The following is a 23,106-nucleotide window of genomic DNA, read 5'->3' as shown; positions in this document are numbered from 1 at the left end:
ACCCGCGTAAACCGCCGCACAGGAAGACCACAGGTGTTTAACGAACGGACATCACATCACCTCCGCAGAATTAAAGGGCTACTGTGAGTCAGATCGCCGCCCAGTCGAATGTTGGGAATCAGGAACCCATTTCTACAAGGACTGTAAGGAGGCAACTGCACCGTATTGGCTTCACCAGCCGTGTCACTTTGCTGACACCTTGGCACAGAGCTCTATGACGTGCTTGGGCCACAAACATCGGCAAGGGAAATTGGAACATTGGCGAAGTGTGGCATGGTCTGGAGAATCCCGGTTCTAGTTGTATCGAGCTGATGGGCGCTTGAGAGTGTGATGTATGCGCCATGAAGCTATGATGCTGCGTATCAACAAGGTTGTGTCCAGGCGGGAGGTAGCTCAGTTCTGGTCTGGGCGGCGTTCCCATGATCGCAATTAATCCCCACTGTCCAGCTACAAGGAGCGCTGACAGGTGCGCGTTATGTGGACATTCTTTCAGACCATCTGTATCCCTTACTGTCCCTAGAGTACCCTGATTGAGTTGCCATGTTTCAATAGGACAATGCGACCTGTCACCAATGTGGTGGCACGCAGGTGGTTTGAGGAGCACTCCACTGAAGTCACGACTATGGATTGGCCATCCAGATCCCCCGATCTTAATCCAATCAAGCATTTATGGGATGCTGCCGATGCTGGTGTACGCTCCATGAATCCCACAAGACCAATTATGGGTAGCAGTGCAAGATGTGTGGGTCCAGATCCCTCCACGATTCCAACACCATGAAGAGTCGATGCCTCGCTGTATTGCTGCCATTTTGAGGGCTCGCGGAAGAGCAACTCGTTAACATCACATTCAGTGTCTTTCCATGTCTTTTGGCCACTCAGTGTATACTTCTGAAGATATCCACAGTCACAGATGGTTACTGGGCATTTGACTATGAAGATGGTATCGAAATTGACGTTTGCAGCGAATAACTTTGTGTAATACTTCGCGAGTTAATTGCAGTACACAAATCATACCAATATCAAATCATTTGAAATTGAGTTTTCTTTTAGGTTCAATAGACAAAATGCCAGACAAAATAATGTGTGATTATTCTGTCACTGAAAACAAATTTTTAGTTTTCAAAAAGTATTTTCAAAATTTAGAAATATTTCAGCGTTACCTATAATAACATGCCCAACGTATATTTATTTCTGAAATGCTCATTTTTTTATGTATTAGTGACATCTGTTATTTTAATGTGTTAAAATGTTAAGTTGTCAATTTTTTAAATTTCGGTTGCAAAATCACAAATGTTAATCTGAGCTCCTTCAGGCAGACCTCAGCAGATAAGCTGAATGCAAGAGGGTTAACGTTAAACTAACAGAAACTGAGACATTCATGCCCGAGTGCACCAACCTCGGTAAAGAGAATACCGCGGTAAACTTCAGAATTTTACCAGGGTAAAGTCGTATTTCTGTTGCACCAAGCTCGGTTTCGAGTTTACCGACATTTTACCGCGGTATAATGTTTACCGCGCGTGAGCGAGCGGTTAACTAAGAAAACCGCGGTAAAGTTTATTTGTGCTCTGTGGTTAAAGATTCCAAGATGGAGCTTAACAACTATAGGTTATATCTCCAGTATCTTAATCAGTTTGAAAGAAATGAAGGGAGAATTATAGAAGAGAGACGCGATTTATTTGAAGAATTAAGCGATGTTTCGTTCCAGAGAAGATTTAAATGGTGAACAATTGGAATGCCCGACTGGGAGAAACTGTCCTATGTCGCCTAGAAATCGTCTTTTAATAGCGCTGCGGTTCTATGCAACTGGAACATTTCAAGGAGTGATCGGTGACGTCTGTGATGTTGACAGAACAACTGTATGCCGCATAATACACAAGGTTTCTGATCTACTTGCATCGTTATCGCCACAGTTCATTCAACTTTCACTTACGCAGCGAGAACAAAGAGAGGTTATGGAAGGGTTTCATACAACAGCTGGGTTCCTTGGTGTATTGCGTGCGCTGGACTGCACTCATGTGCGAATACAGTCTCCCGGAGGTGAAAATGGGGAGGTATTTAGAAATAGGAAAGGTTATTTCTCGCTAAACATGCAAACTGTGAGCGATTCGAAACTCACGATACGAGATATTGTAGCAAGATGGCCAAGGTCGACTCATGTTGGCACAATATTTCACAATTCTCGGCTGAGAGCGCGTCTCGAGACGAGAGAAATAGCTAATGGCTATATTTTGGGTGATGGAGGTTACCCATGTAAATCCTTCCTCCTTACACCTGTTCAGAATCCCACCTCCCCAGCAGAACAACGATATAACAGAGCCCATATTGCCACAAGGAATGTTGTCGAGAGACAATATTGTGTGTGGAAAAGGAGGTCCCCTTCCATGTCTTTAGGACTTCGATGTAACATTCAAAATATGTCGAACATTACTTTCCATTTTAAGGAGTCGATAACTTGCTTGCGCTGTCACAAAATGTAAACACGAGGGACAAGTGACTGTCGAAACGATCACTGCCGGCTGGATAAACTAAAGACAAGTGACTATCGAAATGATCACTGCTTCCTGAATACTACTTCGAATTTCTTCCGAGAGGAATAATAGCGAGAAAATCAAGCGTCTAGAAACCGCGGTAACGAAACCGGGCGATAGTAATGGTGCACTGCTTTTAAGACAATACCACGGTAAAAGTTTTACCACGGTTTCGTAAAGGCTGATAATTACCGAGCTTGGTGCACTCGGGCATCAGTAACAATCAAAATACTGTACACGTACTACAGATATATTCGAAAGACTATCAACTGCAGAACACATTAAGGAAATGTGGTGAACTAAAATACAGCATAAGAATTCTATAACTTTACATCACAGTTACAAAACAATTCAAACAATCTGGTTTTAATTTACATTAGTGATTATGAGTTTTACAATTCCTGGATGACTGAAAATGCTGTAACAAAAATATTTATGATTTAAAGCTGCAACCACTGCCAAACAATACAGAATACAATTGCCACAGTTCAACATTACACTCTCAAGGTTGGGATTTTGAAGGACATGTTGAGGGAGAGTTATCAATAACAACACGAACATTTTTTCCAAAGCTTTTAATTTTAATAATGACACTATATGGAATTCCACAGGATGCATGTTCATGCGATCTAGGTTTACATGACACAAACTAAAAATATACGAAATCGCACAGCTATATTCCTTCAATACCGAACAAGTGATAAACTTTATAATTGTTGGGATAAATCTAAGAACTTTATATAAATGATTCAGCCTCCCATTGTTATTTCTGAGAAGGAACCACTGATTGCAGTTTTATTACAAGAATGGTCCAAAAGTAGAATAAAATTACTTCAAAACTTATTAAACCGGTTGTACAACTGAAAGGAAGGTTAAAACCTTCCAGTATACTTTGAAGGGCTATACAAAGCTTGTGTCATGTAATTATAATACAAAATATTCCAAAGAGATCTTCCAATTAACATGTACCTCTCCACCCCCCTCCCTCCCACCTCAACCATCGCCACATAAGATTCATGAAGAATCCAGTAATAACACATATTAAAAAAATAAGAGGTAGTTAATTTCATATTATGAAGTCCTTACAGTGATCCATTAAAACAAAGGGCAATTCTAGCTCAGTTCACACCACATGACCTCTCCAGGTTCCCATGGATAAAAGATCCGAACTATAAGACATTTGAATGTGAATTAGTATGCTGCACACAAAACAAAGCGCACAACATTTATGTTAAAAGATTAAATTATAGAAAGAAAGAAGAAAGAACAATGCACCACTGCCATGCTCTTCAACTTTAGACACTTGAATCAATTATTTTCAACATCAGTAGGAAGACCAGTTTCATAAACATGCCATAATGTATAGCTGCATAGATATAAAACCACCTCAAATATTCCTTCAAAATTATAACACTACAAAAGAAGAGCCTGGAGAGGTGTTAATCAGGCCACAAATGAATTCATGCATGCGTGAAAAGAAAAAAAAATTATGGAGAAAATGATAATGCTTGTTGTTTAAAGGGGCCTAACATCTAGGTCATCGGCCCCTAATGGAAAAAATGAGGCTAATGATAAAAGTGAGAAGATTTGTCCCGAATAACAGGTCATGCATTAAACCAATCATGCATATATTTCAAGAGACTGCTGTAACTGGCAAACACAAGCAGCCATTTTACAGAAGGAAATTGATGGAAATTAGAATGATAAAGCATTTAGATATAAAATTACAAACACGTCTAATAAAAAGATGTGTGATAAACACGTTTCAGCATGAATTTCACATTCCAATGAAATACAGAACGGGCCTTCAGCATGAGGTGCCTAGGTTCCCTCTTCAGGCTAAATAAGCTAAGCAAAGCTCCCAAACCACCCAAATGAACTTACTGGCCAGTCTTCAGTCTTTTCTTTCCGCTTCTAAAAATTTCTTAATCCCCTTCAAGGTGCAGCTTCCTTTTCAAGTTCTTCGCATAGCTAACTTGAATTCGTTTTGCATGTCAGTTTCCCAGTTAAACAAATACTTGAATTTCTTGAAACAATTATACTTCAACGCTTCTTATTTAAACAAATACTTGAATTTCTTGAAGTAATTATACTTCAACATTTATTATTTGTGGGTAATTTTTATCCGCCTCTTTTCAACTATACTGTTTGTCACGTAAGCTTCAAGAAGACTTGAACTTGCATATTTTCTTTTCAGTTTTCTTGCCCCGACAACAACTTGATACCTATTTATTCTTTCTTTAACTTGAAACTTCATCCATTACCTCTTGCTTCATAACCTTACAAAAATAAAACAAAAATACAAGTTAGAATGAGCATACAATGACAATGTTTTTTCCAATAATCTTTCCTTTTTCACTCAACTGATATATTATGGTCAAAGAATATATTACACAACTGGCAATGAACTTCCCGAGAAAAAGTAAACATGGGGGCAATATCATATCCGATTATTAAACTTCCATAGTACAAGTTAAAAAAATCAAAATGATAAAATCATGACTAAATTTGAAGGAAAAAAGGGAGTATCAAATAAAGACAATGGTCAGGGATAGGAACTCACTTATTATTATTATTATTATTATTATGCTATAAAATCAATGTTGTTTTACTTCAATATACTAGTGAACTTCAAAAATGGTTATACCCCTAATTTAATCAAAAACTCTTCCTGCATAATCACTTAAAAAGATGGTGAACAAGTTGTCAAGCACATTTTCATCACAAAATGCTACTTCACTGATCTATAATAAACAGAATAAATGTAACCTGAACAAAGAGGAATTTCATTTTTAATATGCTGAATGGGATGAATGGTTCTTTAGTTCAAATGACATTTTTCCACAAAGAAACGTTAGTTGCATATTTATTATATAATCAACATATTATACATAAATACAAGAGATGGTGCATTATATAATTCAATGAAGTGGTGTAACATCATATTTTATTGAGAAAAACTCTCTTCAATTCCTTCAAACATACTCCACATAGCATTTGAAGTGTTATCTCTTGTAAATATACGGTACTTATCTGCCAATGATTATGTAATTCTGTCTTTAATGAGATTTCTAGAATGTAGTTTCACATGTCAATTAGTCTACACTTACGAAGAAGTCACTTGGCAGTAAGGGCAGTTAACCAACTGGCAACTGTACGAAAGTACAGCATCGCAATATGTACGACTACATGGCAATTACGAAGTCACAATTGTAATCATGAGCTTGTTACAAAATTTTTATACCTGGACTACTCTTTCACAAACCATACATGTAGAACAAGAAGCCTTTAATGCATAAGATGTAGACATGAATCTCCAAGGTTCGACAGGCTACACAGTAGCAGTGTAAGTACTCTGATTACAGTACAGTATGTTAATACTTCTTTTAAACTTAATACTCAGTGAAGGACCTGCTACAATTGGCAAATACTCTGTAGTATGTTCAATATTGACAATACTATAGCATTTAGTAATTATCGAAGGACCCACTACAATATGGCAAGTACTCCGACTATAGTGTGTTCAGAATAACAATACCTTAGCACGAATTGGATGTTTCTAAGCATGTTTATCCTTATTTTATAGAGCATATAAATGCGTATTTTACTATTTTGAAAATGGTTTTAATAAAATTTCCATAATTTTAGTTGTTTAAATTCACATTTTAGTTATAGATTGCAAGAAAAAATGTGCTGTACTTCGAATGTGATGTCCGATGTTGCTTGTGTAAATGTGTTTATGGCAATGTGGTGAAACTTGAAGCTTGGGTTTATTGTATTTAGTCTGAGTTTACATCACTAGTTTTAGAGTAACTTCCTTTAATGCAAGACTTGCAGAGCAGGTATTTATGTCCACTGGAATGTCACCCTTGTTATGAGCAATTGCGGTTCGTGACCATTTCATGTACGGCCTAAATTACTTTTCCCCTACCACCTTTCTTAAAAATGTCAACAGAGACAATCTTCATGGCTTCACAGTTATATTAACAGTGATAGAGCCGCCATAAGGATACCTTAACACAGTGCAGCGAAAGTGTTAAACTAAGAAACTGCATTATGAGTTCGGGGGGGGGGGGGGATACTCTTCTACTGAAGGAAAAATTATCTTGTGCAATGTGTGTTAAAAAGCGTTCTACGTCCAACAGCACAGCGACACTGATAAAAAAAAAACTAAGATGAATGGTGGAGGTACATATGTTTGCTAACATTTTCCATTTTTTGGGTTAGATTTAGCTATTTTTAAGAGCATATTTACCTACATATTTGGGAAATTTTTAGGTCCTTCATATCAGAGCCTTACTTATGAGTAAGTACCGCCCGGATTCATATGCACTAAAAACTCCAGAAATATGCATGCACATACGTATTAAATATGTTGAAAATATGCACTAAAATAAAACAAAATACACTTTTCTAACTTTTTCTCCTGTTTCACCAGGGACACCAGTTAAAGAACTAATGGTGTTTTAAATTAACTGAAGGGATTCGTGTGGGGATGCACCAGTTTCTAGGCCCTTAATCGCCTTTGAAAATGACGAAAAATGCACATGGATGAAACTGGCATCTTTATATACAGTTTCAGATTCAAATGCGCACTTTGCTTCACGAACACACGCAGAATGACTATCAGCATTACTTTTAGCTACATTTCTCACTTGATTAAAGTTCTCCTGGTAGAACGATACTGCGGATAACCAAGTTCCTCCTCTTGTGAGAACAGGTTCCGGCGGAAGGGAAACCTGAGACAGATGAGTTCTGTACAACTATACACGAGCCAGTGCTTTTAGGAACAGCTTTTTCCCACTTGAAATTACTTTGTTGACAGATGGAAAGAGGGTTCATATCTCTTCTGCAATACGATGCAATTTATGGGCCAACATGCGACATAGATGAGATCTGGAAAAAATACTTTCAAGAGGCTGACCAGCTTTCAACATATACGAAACTGCCTCTGTGACTAAAACGTGCAACAAAAACGCGTAAAAATAGCTCTCCGATTCACTAGGCCACAGAAGTGGCAGGAAATCGTTTTCTTTTGGCTCGGGGACTGGGTGTATGTGTCCGTCCCAACACTCTCCTCGTCATATTCAGACAACATACAACACTACCAACCACCACAGAAACACGCAATAGTGATTACATCCCTCCATATATGGTCTGTGTCAGGAAGGGTATCCGGCCGTAAAACAGGTCCAAATTTGCATGTACGACGCAGTTCGCAGCCGCGACCCCACAGGTGTGGGAAAAAGCGGTAGCAACAGAAGTAGTAGTTCGCAATGCATCGACCACACGAATCGGTTGCTTCATCTATGGATATCCAGACAGTTCCCTTCTATGCCAGATCATATCGAATCCACGACAGAAGTGTGCATTGAAAGTAAACAGTTCTTCCTAAGGGTGGATTCATCTGGTATCCTTTGATTTTTCAAGAATCGAGCGTAGATATGGATTATTCAAGTTATGCAGCGGAATGTTGCTGCATACAAAAGCTTTACAAATATCAGGGGAAAATGTACTAACTTCACATCGTGTTTTCACGTCTGTTATAAGTAGCAATTGCATATCCTTCCTCTGGTCTTTTGATCTGAGATGTGAAGTTGTTTTCGAATTCTGTTCATTTGAGATTCTTTTATCGCATTTTACACTCTTGTCGCACACTTGACAGTAGACTACATCACCGTCACTTGTATAGTCACTATTGCCCGATATCTACTGTTTGATTTAAAAAGGACGTAAGGCTCTTATTTTACAGCATTTTCACAGTTTAATCTGTAAAATACTGCAATAGACGAAGAGCAAGTTAACAGCTGGACGCACTTGTTTAAGCAAACCTCGGGAGGCTACTGAAAGGTGAAAGAAACGTCAGAAGGATGGAAATAGCTATTGAGAAAAGGGTCATTATCTATCTGCATGTATTGCGACACTTTAAAGCACTTTGCTCGATCAGGGAAGGTTTCTGCTGTTGTCGAGGGATGTACAACATATAAAGAACATTCAATTTTTCATTTCATTCAGAAATCTTAGATAATCGATCACACAAGAGAAGAATATATCTTTATATGCACTAACGTACAAAATATGCACTTGCATATCCAATTTTTTAAGAATCCGAGCCCTACTTATGAGAAAGCTTGGACTTTCCAGTGATAAGTAGGTCAATTACAGACGGGTCAGTATTGCTACTGGCTATAATGATGGATATCTCAATCGGTACTCTCATTTCCGTAGGTTTTTACAAGGTCGACAAACAAGTGATTGTTATTATATCAGCCTTGTTGGAAAGATTGAAAAGAATCAAACCAAATTCTAGACTATTACAATGAAGTAGAGAGAGTGGGCATCGTTTTCAAAATTGTTCTCAATATTTCGATCTCAGAATACGCCTTTCCTATCATACGATACTCACCAAAGAACCAATCTCCGGAGTATACAATTCTAAAAAGGAAAACTGCAACAAGGTTTTGAAAAAAAAATACTCTGAGACATAGACAGGCAAAAAGAAGTGATATCATAAAGTGCTAAAAGACCGAAATCTTCCTGTTCATTTATGTTATTCTTTACAGTTCTGTAACAAACAGATGAGATGTAAGAAGCTTTTAATCAATGAGCACAGTCAGCACGTCATGGTGCTCAAAGCATAGAGTCAATACTGCTCACAGAATCAGAACCAAACAAGTTCACCACTACCAGATGGATATGTATGTATTTATTGAGCCCGTCGTCTTAAATGTCTAAAACGACGTGCCATTTTGAGATCATCTGCTGTGCGGAAAATGTAGCTGAGTTGAGTTGGTTACAACAGGTGTGACTTATACACGGGCTGCTGCGGTCATGGCTTAGCGCGAAACGACCCAAAAGCGCCGGCAATTACAGTTAATGCCTTGCGGCATGCTTAAATAATATATTTAGCAGCTATGGTAAATGGAAATTTTACATTACTATGGTTATTAAAGTTTGGAAATATACAGCCGAAATTTCGTAGTAAATATGTAAACATGTTGAAAAACAAAACCGCGCACGGATACATAAAGGTACCAGCGTGAACACTGCGATCAAAAGATGAAGTTCTAGACGGAAATCGGGCCGACGCAAGAAAATGAAGGCCATGGTTTGAATCGCCATAATTTTATCGACGATCTGATACCTTGTTTGTAACTTTACAATGAGGATCATCCTGGAGAGGTGCTATGAATATAACATACCACTGTATCAACTGTACGTTGATTTTAAACAAGCGAACGATTCAGTGCAAAGAGGAAAACTACTCATCGAAATGATAGCCCTTGGTTATCCTGGGAAGCTGATTAGGTTGGTATAAACAGCTTTGAGTGGAAGTAAATCTAAGGTATGCGTACAAGGGAAAGTATCGCGAACCTTCGATGTAAAAGTGGGTTTGAGACAAGGAGATCCAATGTCTGCTGTCCTCTTCAATATTGCTTTAGAAACAGCTGTGCATACCATCACTGCAAATCGTGAAAGGGACATTTATCATAGACTAATTCAAATACTGGCATATGCAGATGATGTGGCCATAATTTCTCGTACAAAGAATGCACTTCTCGAAACCTATGAAGAATTGGAGAGGGGAGCACAGCAAATTGGACTGGCAGTGAATAACAACAAAACTAAGTTCCTAGTGAGTTCCAGATCTAGTCAACCTCCAAATGCACTTAGGTGTGGAGAAAAGTGTTTTGAAGGGGTACAGGAATTTAGATATCTAGGCTCTCTGATTACTTCACAAAATGAAACAAAAAAGAGGAAATAAACTCTAGACTGACTGCAGGAAATCGAAGCTATGCTGCCTTAATTCCAACATTAAGAAATAAACAAATATCCAGGAAAGCTAAGTTGACCATTTATAAGACTGTCATTAGACCAGTGGTTATATATGGAGTTGAGACCTGGGTATTAAATAAAACAGAAGAATATAGATTAATGACATGGGAAAGAAAGGTATTGAGGAAGATTTTTGGGGCAGTTAAAACTGAACTGGGATGGTGTATTAGATCTAATCAGGAGCTTAGAGACCTGTACCAAGAACAGGATATAGTATCTTTGATGAAGACTGTTAGAGTACGTTGGCTAGGACATGTCCATCGAATGGAGAGTACAAGAGAACCTAAGAAAGTGCTGGAGGGGCATCCAGGTGGAAGACGATGTAGAGGTAGACCAAGAAAGCGATGGATAGAAGAGGTGGAGGCTGACCTACGTACCATGGGAGTCCGGAGATGGAGGACCAAGGCAATCGACAGAGAGCTTTGGAAGAAGATTGTTGCGGAGACCAAGGTTCTGCAAGGACCGTAGCGTCAAGGAGTAAGTAAGATACCTTGTTTGAGTTACCTGATGAAAGTTTGAAAAATTCAACTTTTTGGGGGGTGAAATTTGCGTCACGAGTTTTGGCGGGACGTAGAGGATTAGCTCCCTAAGCAAGCCAGCATCCAAGAACACATGCATTTGCTAGATGCGGGACAGTGAGAACGTGTCAAATCACTTCGGGACACAGTAGTTCCCAGTATTGTTCGAACATAGCCGAAAACCCAATAGTTCAGTAACGAGAGGAATTAAGCCCTGATCTTGGTAATTAAAAGAGTTGTGTCTAATATCAAATTACTTTCATGTGAGGAATATTATCTCAAACAGCTGTGAAGGTCTATCCAGTCATTATATAATATTGTGGCATGGTGAGCCGCTGCGTCCGACATGCCAATGTATAACCACGGAAAGCAGCGAAGGCTAGCCAACTCCAACCGCACGCTCATCGCCAAAGAAGGCCCACCCTCGCCGTACTCCCGTCACCAGGCCACAGTCTAATACAGGGCCTCTTAAACGCCCAAAATCTCGCGCGTGCAAATCGAGGCACAAGAGTTCCGTGCACTGTGCATCGGTCCCGCTCGGCTCCGTTCGGACCAACGCTTCGTCTCTGGGCCAGTCGGCTAAGCTCGGCTCGGATTTGGAGCGCTACGGAGCAAGTGAGGAAGAGGAAGACCTGGGGGAGGGAGCGAGCGAGGCAGGCGTGGGGATAGAGAGTAACAGCGCTATTGCTCCAAATCGAGGAGTGGGATTCTGCACTCTGGTCAACAATGCGAAGTCGTCTTTTGCACCATGCACAGTGCATGCACCCTGAGAGGCCCTGCTCTAATATATACAGTCGCGAAGCTATGTTGATATTTTTCATCGAGGCGGCTACAGCGCTCCAAGCGGCGAGGTAGAGGAAACGCTGTACCTTCACGTACCACCACCAGTCTAAAATGGTCATAACTTCTGAACCATTCATGCAAATAATGTCCTGACAAGGTTATTGTAATTCTTATAAAGTACTGAATGAGGTCAAACAATTTATTTCGATGAGGAGTTCGAGGATAATATTGAAATATGTATTTAATCTAAAGGAGTTAATTTTTTTATCGCAGACTATAACATAAAATCGCTTCTAGAGGGCAGCCGGTTGGAAATAGGTATATTCCATCGTGGACTCAAATGGTAGAGCGCTGACCTTCTTAGCTCAACTTGGCAGGTTCGATCCTGTCTCAGTCCGGTGGTGAAGGTGCTCAAATACGTAGTTATTGGGACGTAAAAACGGATAACATTAACATTATGTGCTAATAACGTATATTTCTGAATATATTTCGAAGCTCGTGAAATAATACAGTATCCCTGATCCGATATACAGTAAATACGAAGAAAGAGACAAAAAGGTTGGTCGGTCACTTGCTTTCTTGGCTTACGCTGCCTGAACCGTCAACGATAGACCCCAAGTGTAACCGTACGAATTGTAGAGCATAGAAACCTCTACAAAAATAGTCCGCGTTGGTATATACCTATTTCCAACCGGTTGCCCTCTAGAATAGGGTTGGGCAGACCGGAACAGTCAGTTGTTTCGTAACATCAGGAGCCTGAGGTGGAGGGTTTCGGTATAGTGTGTCGGCACACGGCACTGTAACTGCACGGTAGAGAGAACCAGACTCCTGCAGCCAGACCCACCGCGCAGCACTTCGAACCCACGGGCTCCGGCAGCCCAGCCCGTGCAGTGCCTTTCTCTTTCTGACGCGGCACCGTACTGGCCCACAGCACTGGGCTCATACGGCCCACCGCAGTCCACCGCACTGGGCGGGCTCAGTGGAATAATCTAGAGTACTTCTCCACAATAACATGTGCGCCGTGCACAACGAAATGTTCACGTCACACTGCTATTCGTATCATTCACTCTACGAATTCCGTACGCTACTAACATATTGCAAAGTAGGCCAATCGCATTTTGAAATTAAACGGTAGATATTTCTCCTGCACTATAATAATAATATTAATAATAATAGTAACAGTAATAGTAATAATTGAAAACAAACAGAAACTTTATTATAAACTAATATTCGTTTGCAACTGACATCAAGTTAACTGAAAATGAATCTAAATAACACAAAGCATATTCATAGGACTTCATTCGCGTTTACCTCAAAATAAAATATAAACAGAAATTACGTGCAATTTGCCAACAACAAAAACAATCCTGAACATAGCTTTTACTTAGTGTGAGTAGTTTATTGCTCATTGTTAATGTGGTGGAATGGAATTACTGTGATGAAAAGAAGAGCATCAGCATTGTCGTGCGTTGATAATGAAGCCCGCTGAACTGCAATTTATCTCTGAAGCTGAACATGATGCTTGCATACATATTACTTTCCTAGCGATCTGGTGAAATTTTGGATAGTTTTGTTCATTTGTTCTCCAATCTAATGGTATATCTATCTTCTTGCATTCCACAATTTTGCTTTAAATATCTTTCCAGCTCATCTATTGGAATAGGAGCATCATGAACGTCAGTCCACGAAGAAAATTTCATTACTTCGGCAGGTTGTGGCATAGTCGTGGAGTCTGATGAAATGGCGTATGGCTTAGTGCCGGGAGTGTCCAAGGACATGTTCGGCTCGCCAGATGCAGGTCTTTTGACCCCTGTAGGCGACCTGCGCGTCGTGATGAGGATGAAATGATGATGAAGACGTCACATGCACCCAGCCCCCGTGCCAGCGAAATTAACCAAATAAGGTTAAAATTCCCGACCCTGCCGGGAATCGAACGCGGGACCCCTGTGACCAAAGGCCAGCACGCTAACCATTTAGCCATGGAGCCGGACACGGAAACATTAGAATGCTCGTCATTCAAGCACACCTCGTTCATCGTAAGTTTTTTTATCTAATCTTTTAATCTACACTAATATAATAAAGAGAGAGCGCGAATTTTGTTAGTTTGTGTATATCTGGAGGGTAATCTCAGAAACTACTGGACCGATTCTAAAAATCCTTTTACTAATGTAAATATACATTATCCCTGAGGGACATGGGCTGTATTTTATTTTCAAAACAATTCGAGGTGGGGGCGACAGGGAAGGCATAAAATAATAGGCTAATATAGGCGAAATATCGAATTTGTCGTGCAAGGACAACACTAAGCTCATTTTAAGCCCCTTGACCCAAAGAACAAATCTCGGTAAGCCCTATCGGCCCGAAAATTATGTTTTACGGCCCTGAAACCGACCGTTATGGAGATATTGGCACCACACTACCCCTGCTCTCGGAATCGGATAAGGAAACGAACTGCCGTAACCATGGCAACGCCAGCTCCAGGATTCTACAGTAGCGCGATTATGTGTGTACGTTTGGGCATAGCTGCCAACCAAAATTTGTATACATAATCCCTGAACATATCTACAATATATCTCCAAAAATTAACATGTTACAGATGTGAAGTGGTATTGTAATCTCTTTTAAAAATAAAGAGACATGTCTCTCTTTTTTGTTTTTGGAAAATCCACGTAGGAGGGGGTGGAGGAGGGGCTGATAAAAGGGTTGAATTCTTTTGATGCGGATACTTATATCTCAAAACCTGAAGATATTACAGATGTGGAAATACGTATTTGTACTCTCCTTTAAAAATAAAGAAACGTGTTTTTTTTTTTACCTGAGAGAAGACGTTCTCACGTGTACAGTTCTATGTCGCATAGTCATCTCAGCCCCAAAAGGCAATACGACAAACTTTGTTTACAAAGAGTTTCTGGGGTAAATGAAACTCAATTTTTCAGTGAGGTTTTATACTTCAGGGATTTTCAGATAATGTCTTAGTACAGAACCGAGGAACGATTACTTTTATCAAATTACGAAATCCACGCGAGAAGCCGCGAGTAACTGCTAGTGTGTACATAAAGTTCACCGCGTACCGGGCGAGTTGGCCGTGCGTGTAGAGGCGCGGGGCTGTGAGCTTGCATCCGGGAGATAGTAGGTTCGAATCCCACTATCGGCAGCCCTGAAAATGGTTTTCCGTGGTTTCCCATTTTCACACCAGGCCAATGCTGGGGCTGTACCTTAATTAAGGCCACGGCCGCTTCCTTCCAACTCCTAGGCCTTTCCTATCCCATCGTCGCCATAAGACCTATCTGTGTCGGTGCGACGTAAAGCCCCTAGCAAAAAAAAAAAAAAAAAAAAGTTCACCGCAGATCGTACAGCACACACAATTAACGTCTTTCCCATCACCGTCAACTGCAGGCTTGAATACCAACCAAATACGACTTTTAAGTTTAGGATCCGGTTCAGAGGTCTTGTATTGTGCGGTTTTTATTCGTTTGTTGCTTTTTTTACTTCACGATTTTTTGCCACGGTTTCTTATATTTTGGAATTACAGTCCACATTCGTTTCCGATAACAGGATAGACGGAGAAGTCAAACTGAAAACCACAGCAAATTTGATCGGCTCCACTCGACCGTATTGCAACGCACTCCGGTGACACGCAGTACACTGTACACATTGAAGCAGTCAGCCCATAGAACTACCACAGCGCTGTCCTTGGCTCACCGCGTACGAATGACAGAGCGCTGGCCCAGACCGGCCCGTGCGATGACGTCACGGGCTTCGTTTGTTCGAGCCTTTCAAAGCCCATTGCATTGTACTGCTGAAGCAGCTCATGGGCTGGGCCTCGCTGCAGGACTCTGGAGAGAACTTAGTGAGGCAACCTGACATGCTCCGCGTCAGCAAACATGTGCTGCTGTACAGGACGTGCTGCGTGTAGTTACGGCCACCGTAAAGCTACACGGAACGTGAGGGAAGAGTCGGACATAAATTCTCGCCCAATAAAGGCTGCTTTTAGGTCAAGATTTTTTCGTTCATTATGAAATACACATAACATGGTTACAATGGCAGTACAGGCGTTTAAAAGTAACTAATCCAAGGATATTTTCACCAGTTGAATGTATCAGCCTATACTGTGAGTAATTAGGGCCAGGATAAAAATGCACGGTACGTGAAAAAGCAGTCAGAACTCTGATACAGGCACCCAAGTAATCATGTCTAAATGTTGTTGTTAGGATAAGAATGTTTTCATTCAGTCTGAAATACACCCGTCACAATTACACTGGCAGTAGAGATGTGTTTACAAATGTTATTTCCACCCATTAAAAATATACTCGCACAGATACAAATGTTATTTCCACCCATTAAAAATATACTCGCACAGATGAAGAAACATTCGTCAGTACTCTATTTACATACACTATAAACAAGCGGAACACGAAAATAAAAAATAACACATACATGTAAAACACGACGATAAGAATTAAAAAGTATATTTTGCTATGGGCTTTACGTCGCACCGACACAGATAGGTCTTATGGCGACGATGGGATAGGAAGGGCCTAGGAGTTGGATAGGAAGCGGCCGTGGCCTTAAGTAAGGTACAGCCCCAGCATTTGCCTGCTGTGAAAATGGGAAACCACGGAAAACCATCTTCAGGGCTGCCGATAGTGGGATTCGAACCTACTATCTCCCGGATGCAAGCTCACAGCCGCGCGCCTCTACGCGCACGGCCAACTCGCCCGGTAAACAGTATATACAAGTGGAACAGGAGATTAAAAAAAAACTAAACAAGCAGAACACGAAAATAAAAATGGTGGGTTGTTTAAGTTTCAAATGTCTCGTAATTCTGCTGGTTAACGATCCCTCTGCGGACAAAATAGAACATTATACATTGCATTTCACTCTGTCCGGTTTAATCCAAGTAAAAATGTAAACAGGACTCCGGTGCGAGATTATTCAAAGTTTATCATCTTTCGTACGGTATGTATTACTAGGCTTCAATGAAAACACACAAAACAGAACACACTAAAGTTATCCTCATGTACCGAAGGCCAAGCTGCCGGTGCAACGGAACTCACGTAAAAGAGGATACGACGGAACAAGGAACACTCCAGCACATGGCGGCACACTGCCGATATCGACAGACAGCTAGCGAGCGAAGGGGAGTGCATAGTGGCGCTTCTGACGGGATAGCGAGTCAGTCTCGGTCTCGCTTGAGAATGTTTGGAACAACTGACGCTCCGTGTTCCGGAACACCGGAACATAACTGTCCACCGACAGTGTGCCGAAACAGGGATATAGTGCCCTACCGCACTCTAAAAGCGATTTCATGCTATAGTCCGCCGTAGAAACTCCTTAAAATTAAATACATATTTCGATATTATACTCGAACTCCTCATCGAAATAAATTGTTTGACTTCCTCCACCATTTCATAAGGATTACAATAACCTTGTCAGCACATTATTTGCATGAATATTTCAGAAGTTATGACCATTTTAGATTGTAGAGGTAATACGTTCCCTGTAGTCTGCTAGCAAGTTGACTACCTCACCGCTAGAGGTGCTAGTGTCGCTCCAGTTATCCAATGGATGAATCATCATCTTATTAGAGTTTCGCGGCTGTATAAATCAGACTGTGATCAGGCGGAGGATAGCCGCTTGCGGATTGGATCGTCTTGCTCGCTCATTAGTGGCCTCCGGCATTATGGAGGAATCTCAACAGCGCGCGGAGAGTACTCGCCTTCGGGAAGGTTCCGGGAGGCGTGTCCCTTCTGGAAGCATCCAGATGGCGTGGGCCCAGGTATTTAAGTCAGGCGCGACCTACGAGGATCACTGGAGTACTAGTCAGGCAGCTGTACTTGTTGGTACACTTTCGAAAGAGCTTTGTCTGAGCTGTAGCACTTCTCAATGCTCGTTTTCTCTTTCAGGATGACTACGGCGGACAACGGCCAGGGCAGAAAGATGGAGACGATGACGCCCCAAGAAGATGCGTTCGAGTGTGGGCGCTTACTACGAGACCTCTTCATGCGACCAACACCAGCGACGGAAGACAGCACGGAAGCGGAGACACCGCCACCAGTGCCGGAACAGGACACGCCGGAGATCTAGGTGAACGGGTGTGAACCCCCTAACGGCTTCTTCTCCAAGGGCTACACGGTGCCGGAGTGCGAGGCGCTGCTCATCTACTACAGGTCGGGGCGCCCAGTACCTTCTGAATGGGGCCTAGTCCTGGACATAATTCGGAGCCCTCACCACGGAGGCAAGAAGATCTCGACGACCATGTCCGTGGGGAGCTTCCTACCACGAGGCATCATCAGGCATCACGACCAGGAGCGGATGCGCGACGTTGACAACGAGCTCTCTAGTCTGTTTCAGGTCGTCCGACTACCAGGGAGGGACGGCGTGCCAGGAACGAAAGCCGGCACCTTCAGAAGGAGGCCCCAGACGGAGACCAGCTCAATTGCCACCCAGACGGCCAGGAAGGACCGATGGACGAGGAATAAGGCGGTTAATATCGACTTAATCCTCCCATTCACGCCGGAGACCAACGACGCCACCACGGAGGTGGAGCATGCCGCCCCCTGGTGCCGCGACTGCGCGACCAGGCCGAGCGGCTCGGCACTTCGAAGTGAACGCAGACCGCTCCTCCAAGGACCATCTCGGCGAGGTGGACGCAGACCACGGACTATCAGGAACGGCCTACCACCAGGGCGGAATCTAGAAAGACGCTCGAGACGGCGAATGGCAGTAGACGCTTCCTGGCGTTTGAAGGCTGCTATCCAGGCCCGGCCAGCCAGCGTGTCAGTCGAGGTGCAGACATCGATGTGCGCCCCACAGGACAGGGAACGCAGTCGGGTGTCAGCACATACGACGCCACCCCCGTCAGCCAGGAGGAGGAAGACGCTGTCTCTACAGCTGGGCCACCAGGACGAGGCCTGCTTCCCTGCCGAGAAGACCCCCCACCACCGGGAATACGACGCCGCCCCTGGGCCAGGTAGAAGACGACGACACCGGCCCACCAGGAGAGGCCGCCCAGTCGCAACCCAGGACTGCTCCCAGGATAGCAGCCAACTGAGGAGCCAATCAGGAGAGGACCTCAGCGGGAAGCGGCAATCAAGTGAGACCGAAACGCCCCCCTTCGGCAGCTCGTGCAGTGTTTCCGCTGCCTGAGTTGGGGCCACCGGCAGCAGAGGTATGGGCTCTCAGTGAGGTGCAATCGTTGTGGGGGTGATCACCACTACACGGCCTGCGCAGCACATAAAGAGGCGTCAACTGCGCGGGGCGGGGGCACCCGGCCTCTCATCGCAGTTGCCCTGTGTTTCGGGCCATGGTGCTGGTAGAGAGGAAGGAGGCTCGGCGCCATGACCCACCCCCATCCAGGAGGCCCCCGCCCCGGCGGGCTTGGACTCATTCTCCGGGATCGGAGACAGGGTACGAGGGACCCCAAGGAGGTGGCGCTGTGCGGCGGACCCTAGTGGTACTTGACGCATGACTCCACAACCGGCAAGGCCCGCTCTAGTCACGGCAATGCCCAGACGGCTGATACCCTGATAGCTGGAATGGCGAGATTGTGGTTCATGGCTGGTGTATGATACCTTTTTCTGAACTAACACGAACACCTGGACCTATCCAGAAACAACATCCTTTGCACGTGCTATCAAAATTTGTCAGGTTTTACATGCAGGCTCTTTCTTTTCCGCCTATGTGGTTTTTTCCTGACCTTACCAACACAAATCTTACCTGGTAACGCGACCGATGTGCAAACAGGCAGGTACTCCTGTAGTACCATTCCCAATCCTCCCTGCTCTCTCTTTTCATAATAAAATGTAGGAGGCAATGTAGAATGAGTCAATTGCCACGCGGGGGGAGCGGACTTCGCCCCCTCCCCCGAAAAAACTGAGGTTCAGTGAGGACGAGTTCACAACGATCGGGCATATGTGCTTCCCGCTGAGTCACTTTCCTCGCCAGGCTTACTGTACTTCTCAAGTACGGTATAGGCAGGCAACTTGTACTTGTCAGTGCAAACAGGAAGGAGGAACATTTGTGTGAGTGTGTGCATTTTCCAGAGCACACAAGAGCATTGTCAGGAAGCATTTTTCAGTGCTAATTCTCTCGTTTCAGGCATAATTGTCACAGGTATTACCACCAACGATGGAAGACGACATCCAAGGAGTGGTAGGAGCAGGAAGCCCATCGTGAAGGAACTCGTTGACTACACTGCTACCTTGCTGTCAGAACGGACTACACTGAGCCGGCACTAGAGGCAATCTGTGTGTATCACTAACAGGGCACGGATAAGGCTTAGGAGATCGTGACAATCCTCAGCACCCTTGAGACGATGGTTGCCCCGCCGCGGGAGGAGTTGGTTGAGGCGGTACTCTCTCGGGCGCCCTCCCGACTGCAAGGTTGGGGGACGAGGCGAGATGACGGCAGACAACAGCCACCCACACGTCAAAGGGGACGACTACTGCTGAGACGCAGACTGACAGAAGGCAGAAGCACAAGCAGGTGGGCACGGATCCACGCTTCTTGGCTCCCCCGAAGTCGAGGACCGACGAGGATAGCGACGCTCCCGAGCGTCCTAATAATAATAATAATAATAATAATAATAATAATAATAATAATAATAATGTTATTGGCTTTACGTCCCACTAACTACTTATACGGTTTTCGGAGACGCCGAGGTGCCGGAATTTTGTCCCGCAGTTCTTTTACGTGCAAGTAAATCTACTGACACGGGGGTGACGTATTTCAGCACCTTTAAATATCACCGAACTGAGCCAGGATCGAAACTGCCAAGTTGGGGCCAGAAGGCCAGAGCATCAACCGCCTGAGCCACTCAACCCGGCGCTCCCGAGCGTCGCGAGCCAAGTTGAAATGCCGTACTTCACGAAGTGCACGCAAACCGACAAGACCGCCAACCAGAATCGTGCACCACCTGCCAGGGCCATCCAGGGAAGGTCCACCACCTGGGCGCAGATGAGGGACCCAGACGGCAGGAGGCGGCACGGAGGCGGTCGCCCCCAGGCGTTCAGAGGCTGCTATCCATGCCTGGCCTGCTAGCGCCTAGTTTACAACGCAAACATGAATGCGCGCTCCGCAGGACAGGGAACGCAACCAGGTGTCAGTAACGACCGACGCTGCCGTCGTCAGCCAGCAAGGAGAGAAGCCGGCCCTGCAGCGGGTTCACTCGCTACCCCACGGACGAGGACGAGGCCACTTCCCTTGCCAAGTAGAGACTACCACCACCGCCAGGAAGCAGACGCCGCCCCATGGACTAGGAGGAAGACGACGCCAGCCCACCAGGAGGGAGCCACCCAGCCGCAGCCCAGGACAGCAGTCGACCGGGGAGCCAATCAGGAGAGGACCTAAGCGTGTAGCGGCAATCAGCTGAGATCTGTACGTCCCACTCAGCAGCTCTTGCATTGTTTCCGCTGTTTGAGGTGAGGCCACAGTCAGGGTAGGTGTGGACTCCCAGTAAGGTGCAACCGTTGTGGGGGTGATCATCACAACACGGCCTGTGCTGCACTTCAGGAGGCGCCGGTGTGGGCCAACCCCACTTGGCCTCCTATCGTAGTTGCCCTGTTTACTGGGCCATGGCACGGGCAGAGGAAGGAGCCCCGGCGTCATGTACCACCTCCATCCAGGACGCCCCCGCCTAGGCGGGCTCGGCCACTGGGTACGGGGGACCTGAAGGTGATCAAGCGGTGCGGCAGGTCCTAGTGGCTCTTGCCGCATGGCTCAGCAACCGGCAAGGCCCGCGCTAGTCACGGCTGAGCCCAGAAGGACTGATCCCCTGAATAACTGGCTGGCGATAATTAGGCTTATGACTTGTGCATGGTATCCTCAACTAACGCAATTACCTGGACTTTTCCAGACCGACATCCTTGCATGAGCTATTTACAAAATGTCAGGTTGTACGAGTAGGCATCTTTCAATTTCAGCCTATATGATTTTGTCCTAACCCTTATTACCCGATTACACCGCTATTGATGCTCATCACTACATCTTGCCTGGTAGCATGCTGGGCATGGGGACAGGCAGATACTGTTGTAGTATCACACTCCCAATTCTCCCAGCTATCTCCTTCTTAGAAGTAATAGTATGTCGGAGGCGATGTAGATTAGAGTCGATCGCAACGCGGCGAAAAAAGCAAAAAACTAGGTTCAGTTAGTTGATGTAGTTCAGCTGGTGTAGTAAGGTGTGAACTCTGAGTTAACGAAGAGTGCATGCAGCCAGCGTGTGACAGCCTGGGCTGAGGTGTCAAGTCTGCTGGAGCCGAGGACTCATTTCTGTGTGCCTGTCGTGTGTGTGTGTGTCCTGGAGCAGCTGCTGGAAGAGGACGTGGCCTTGCCCTCTGCAGCGTGCAAAACAACACTGGGTGTCGACATAGAGCTGCAAGTGGAGTTCTACGGACTGAGCCGACAGCGGATACTATCCCGAAATGCGAGACTGACGGGTGTGGACTGCGGACTGTGACGACGCCAAGTGTGACTGAGCGGCTGAGTGAGTGTAGTGTAAGTAATCGAAGACTGTAGGTGTCACTATAGATAAACAACGAGAGAGAGAGAGAGAGAGAGAGAGAGAGAGAGAGAGAGAGAGAGAGAGAGAGAGAGAGAGAGAGAGAGAGAGAGAGAGAGAGAGAGAGAGAGAGAGAGAGAGAGAGAGAGAGAGAGAGAGAGAGAGAGAGAGAGAGAGAGAGAGAGAGAGAGAGAGAGAGAGAGAGAGAGAGAGAGAGAGAGAGAGAGAAAACCGTATAAGTGTGTCTCCACTGTACTTGTGTAAGTTGCGAGCTCGGCAATCGTGTGTGTGTGTGTGTGTGTGTAAATGTGTAGTTTTAGTGGTTAGCTAATACGTTTTAGAAATAGGACGCTACCAGGTTAGGTCTTATTTATTTTCCTCGACAACATGCGACAAATATTTTGGAATCACAACCCCTAGACTCAGTTAAGCTAGCGAGTACACGGTGAGACGTGGTCCTCGTCAATATTTACCTTGAGGACGAGGTGGTAAACGCAGCTTGTATCAGACGATTGTAGGCAATCGAACGCTGTACTTACAGGGAATTTCAGGAAAAGTGCGGGCGCGAATCGTAGTAACAGACTTATCGCGGAGCGTGTGTGCATTTTAAGGTTTCGAGACGCCTTCCGTGTCTTTCTTGCAGATACAGTGTAAATTCCACTAATAAAAAGGATGGAAGGAAGAATGATGTATAATGAAACTATGATGTCTGTTGAAACGATGATGATCGGCTAAACACATATGCCAGCTAGGTGAGCCATGGCAAGAGTCCGGATGAAGGTCTGTAAATCTCTGTTAAGTATTATGCAGACAAGTGCTGCTTACCATCTTAAATGTTCTCGACACGGGAGGAGTCCTCCTTTATAATTTTATGTACACAGTCGGACATCTAAGTCTACATACACCCTGAAAATAACAAGTCAAAACAAAAGCAACCAAGA

At 44.2% G+C, this 23,106-nt stretch overlaps 1 protein-coding gene across 5 annotated transcripts in view; it reads right to left on the bottom strand.

Moving 5' to 3' along the window:
• Nucleotides 1-2,840: 2,840 nt before the first annotated feature.
• LOC136864298 (transformer-2 protein homolog beta) overlaps nucleotides 2,841-23,106 on the bottom strand; it is a 290,867-nt gene continuing 270,601 nt past the window's right edge. For 4 of the 5 annotated variants that reach the window (XM_067141094.2, XM_067141097.2, XM_067141096.2 and 1 more), the window contains exon 8: nucleotides 2,846-4,807. In XM_067141094.2, the coding sequence (XP_066997195.2) occupies nucleotides 4,782-4,807 (26 nt within the window). In that variant the 3' untranslated portion in view covers nucleotides 2,846-4,781. Of the gene's footprint in view, nucleotides 4,808-23,106 lie in introns of all 5 variants that reach the window. The other variant, XM_067141099.2, reaches the window with a different exon arrangement.

The sequence above is a fragment of the Anabrus simplex genome, chromosome 2 (genome assembly GCF_040414725.1).
Source record: "Anabrus simplex isolate iqAnaSimp1 chromosome 2, ASM4041472v1, whole genome shotgun sequence".
Classification (NCBI taxonomy): domain Eukaryota; kingdom Metazoa; phylum Arthropoda; class Insecta; order Orthoptera; family Tettigoniidae; genus Anabrus; species Anabrus simplex.
Note: the sequence above shows the minus strand (reverse complement) of the source record. Positions and strands in the feature narration are given on the sequence as shown.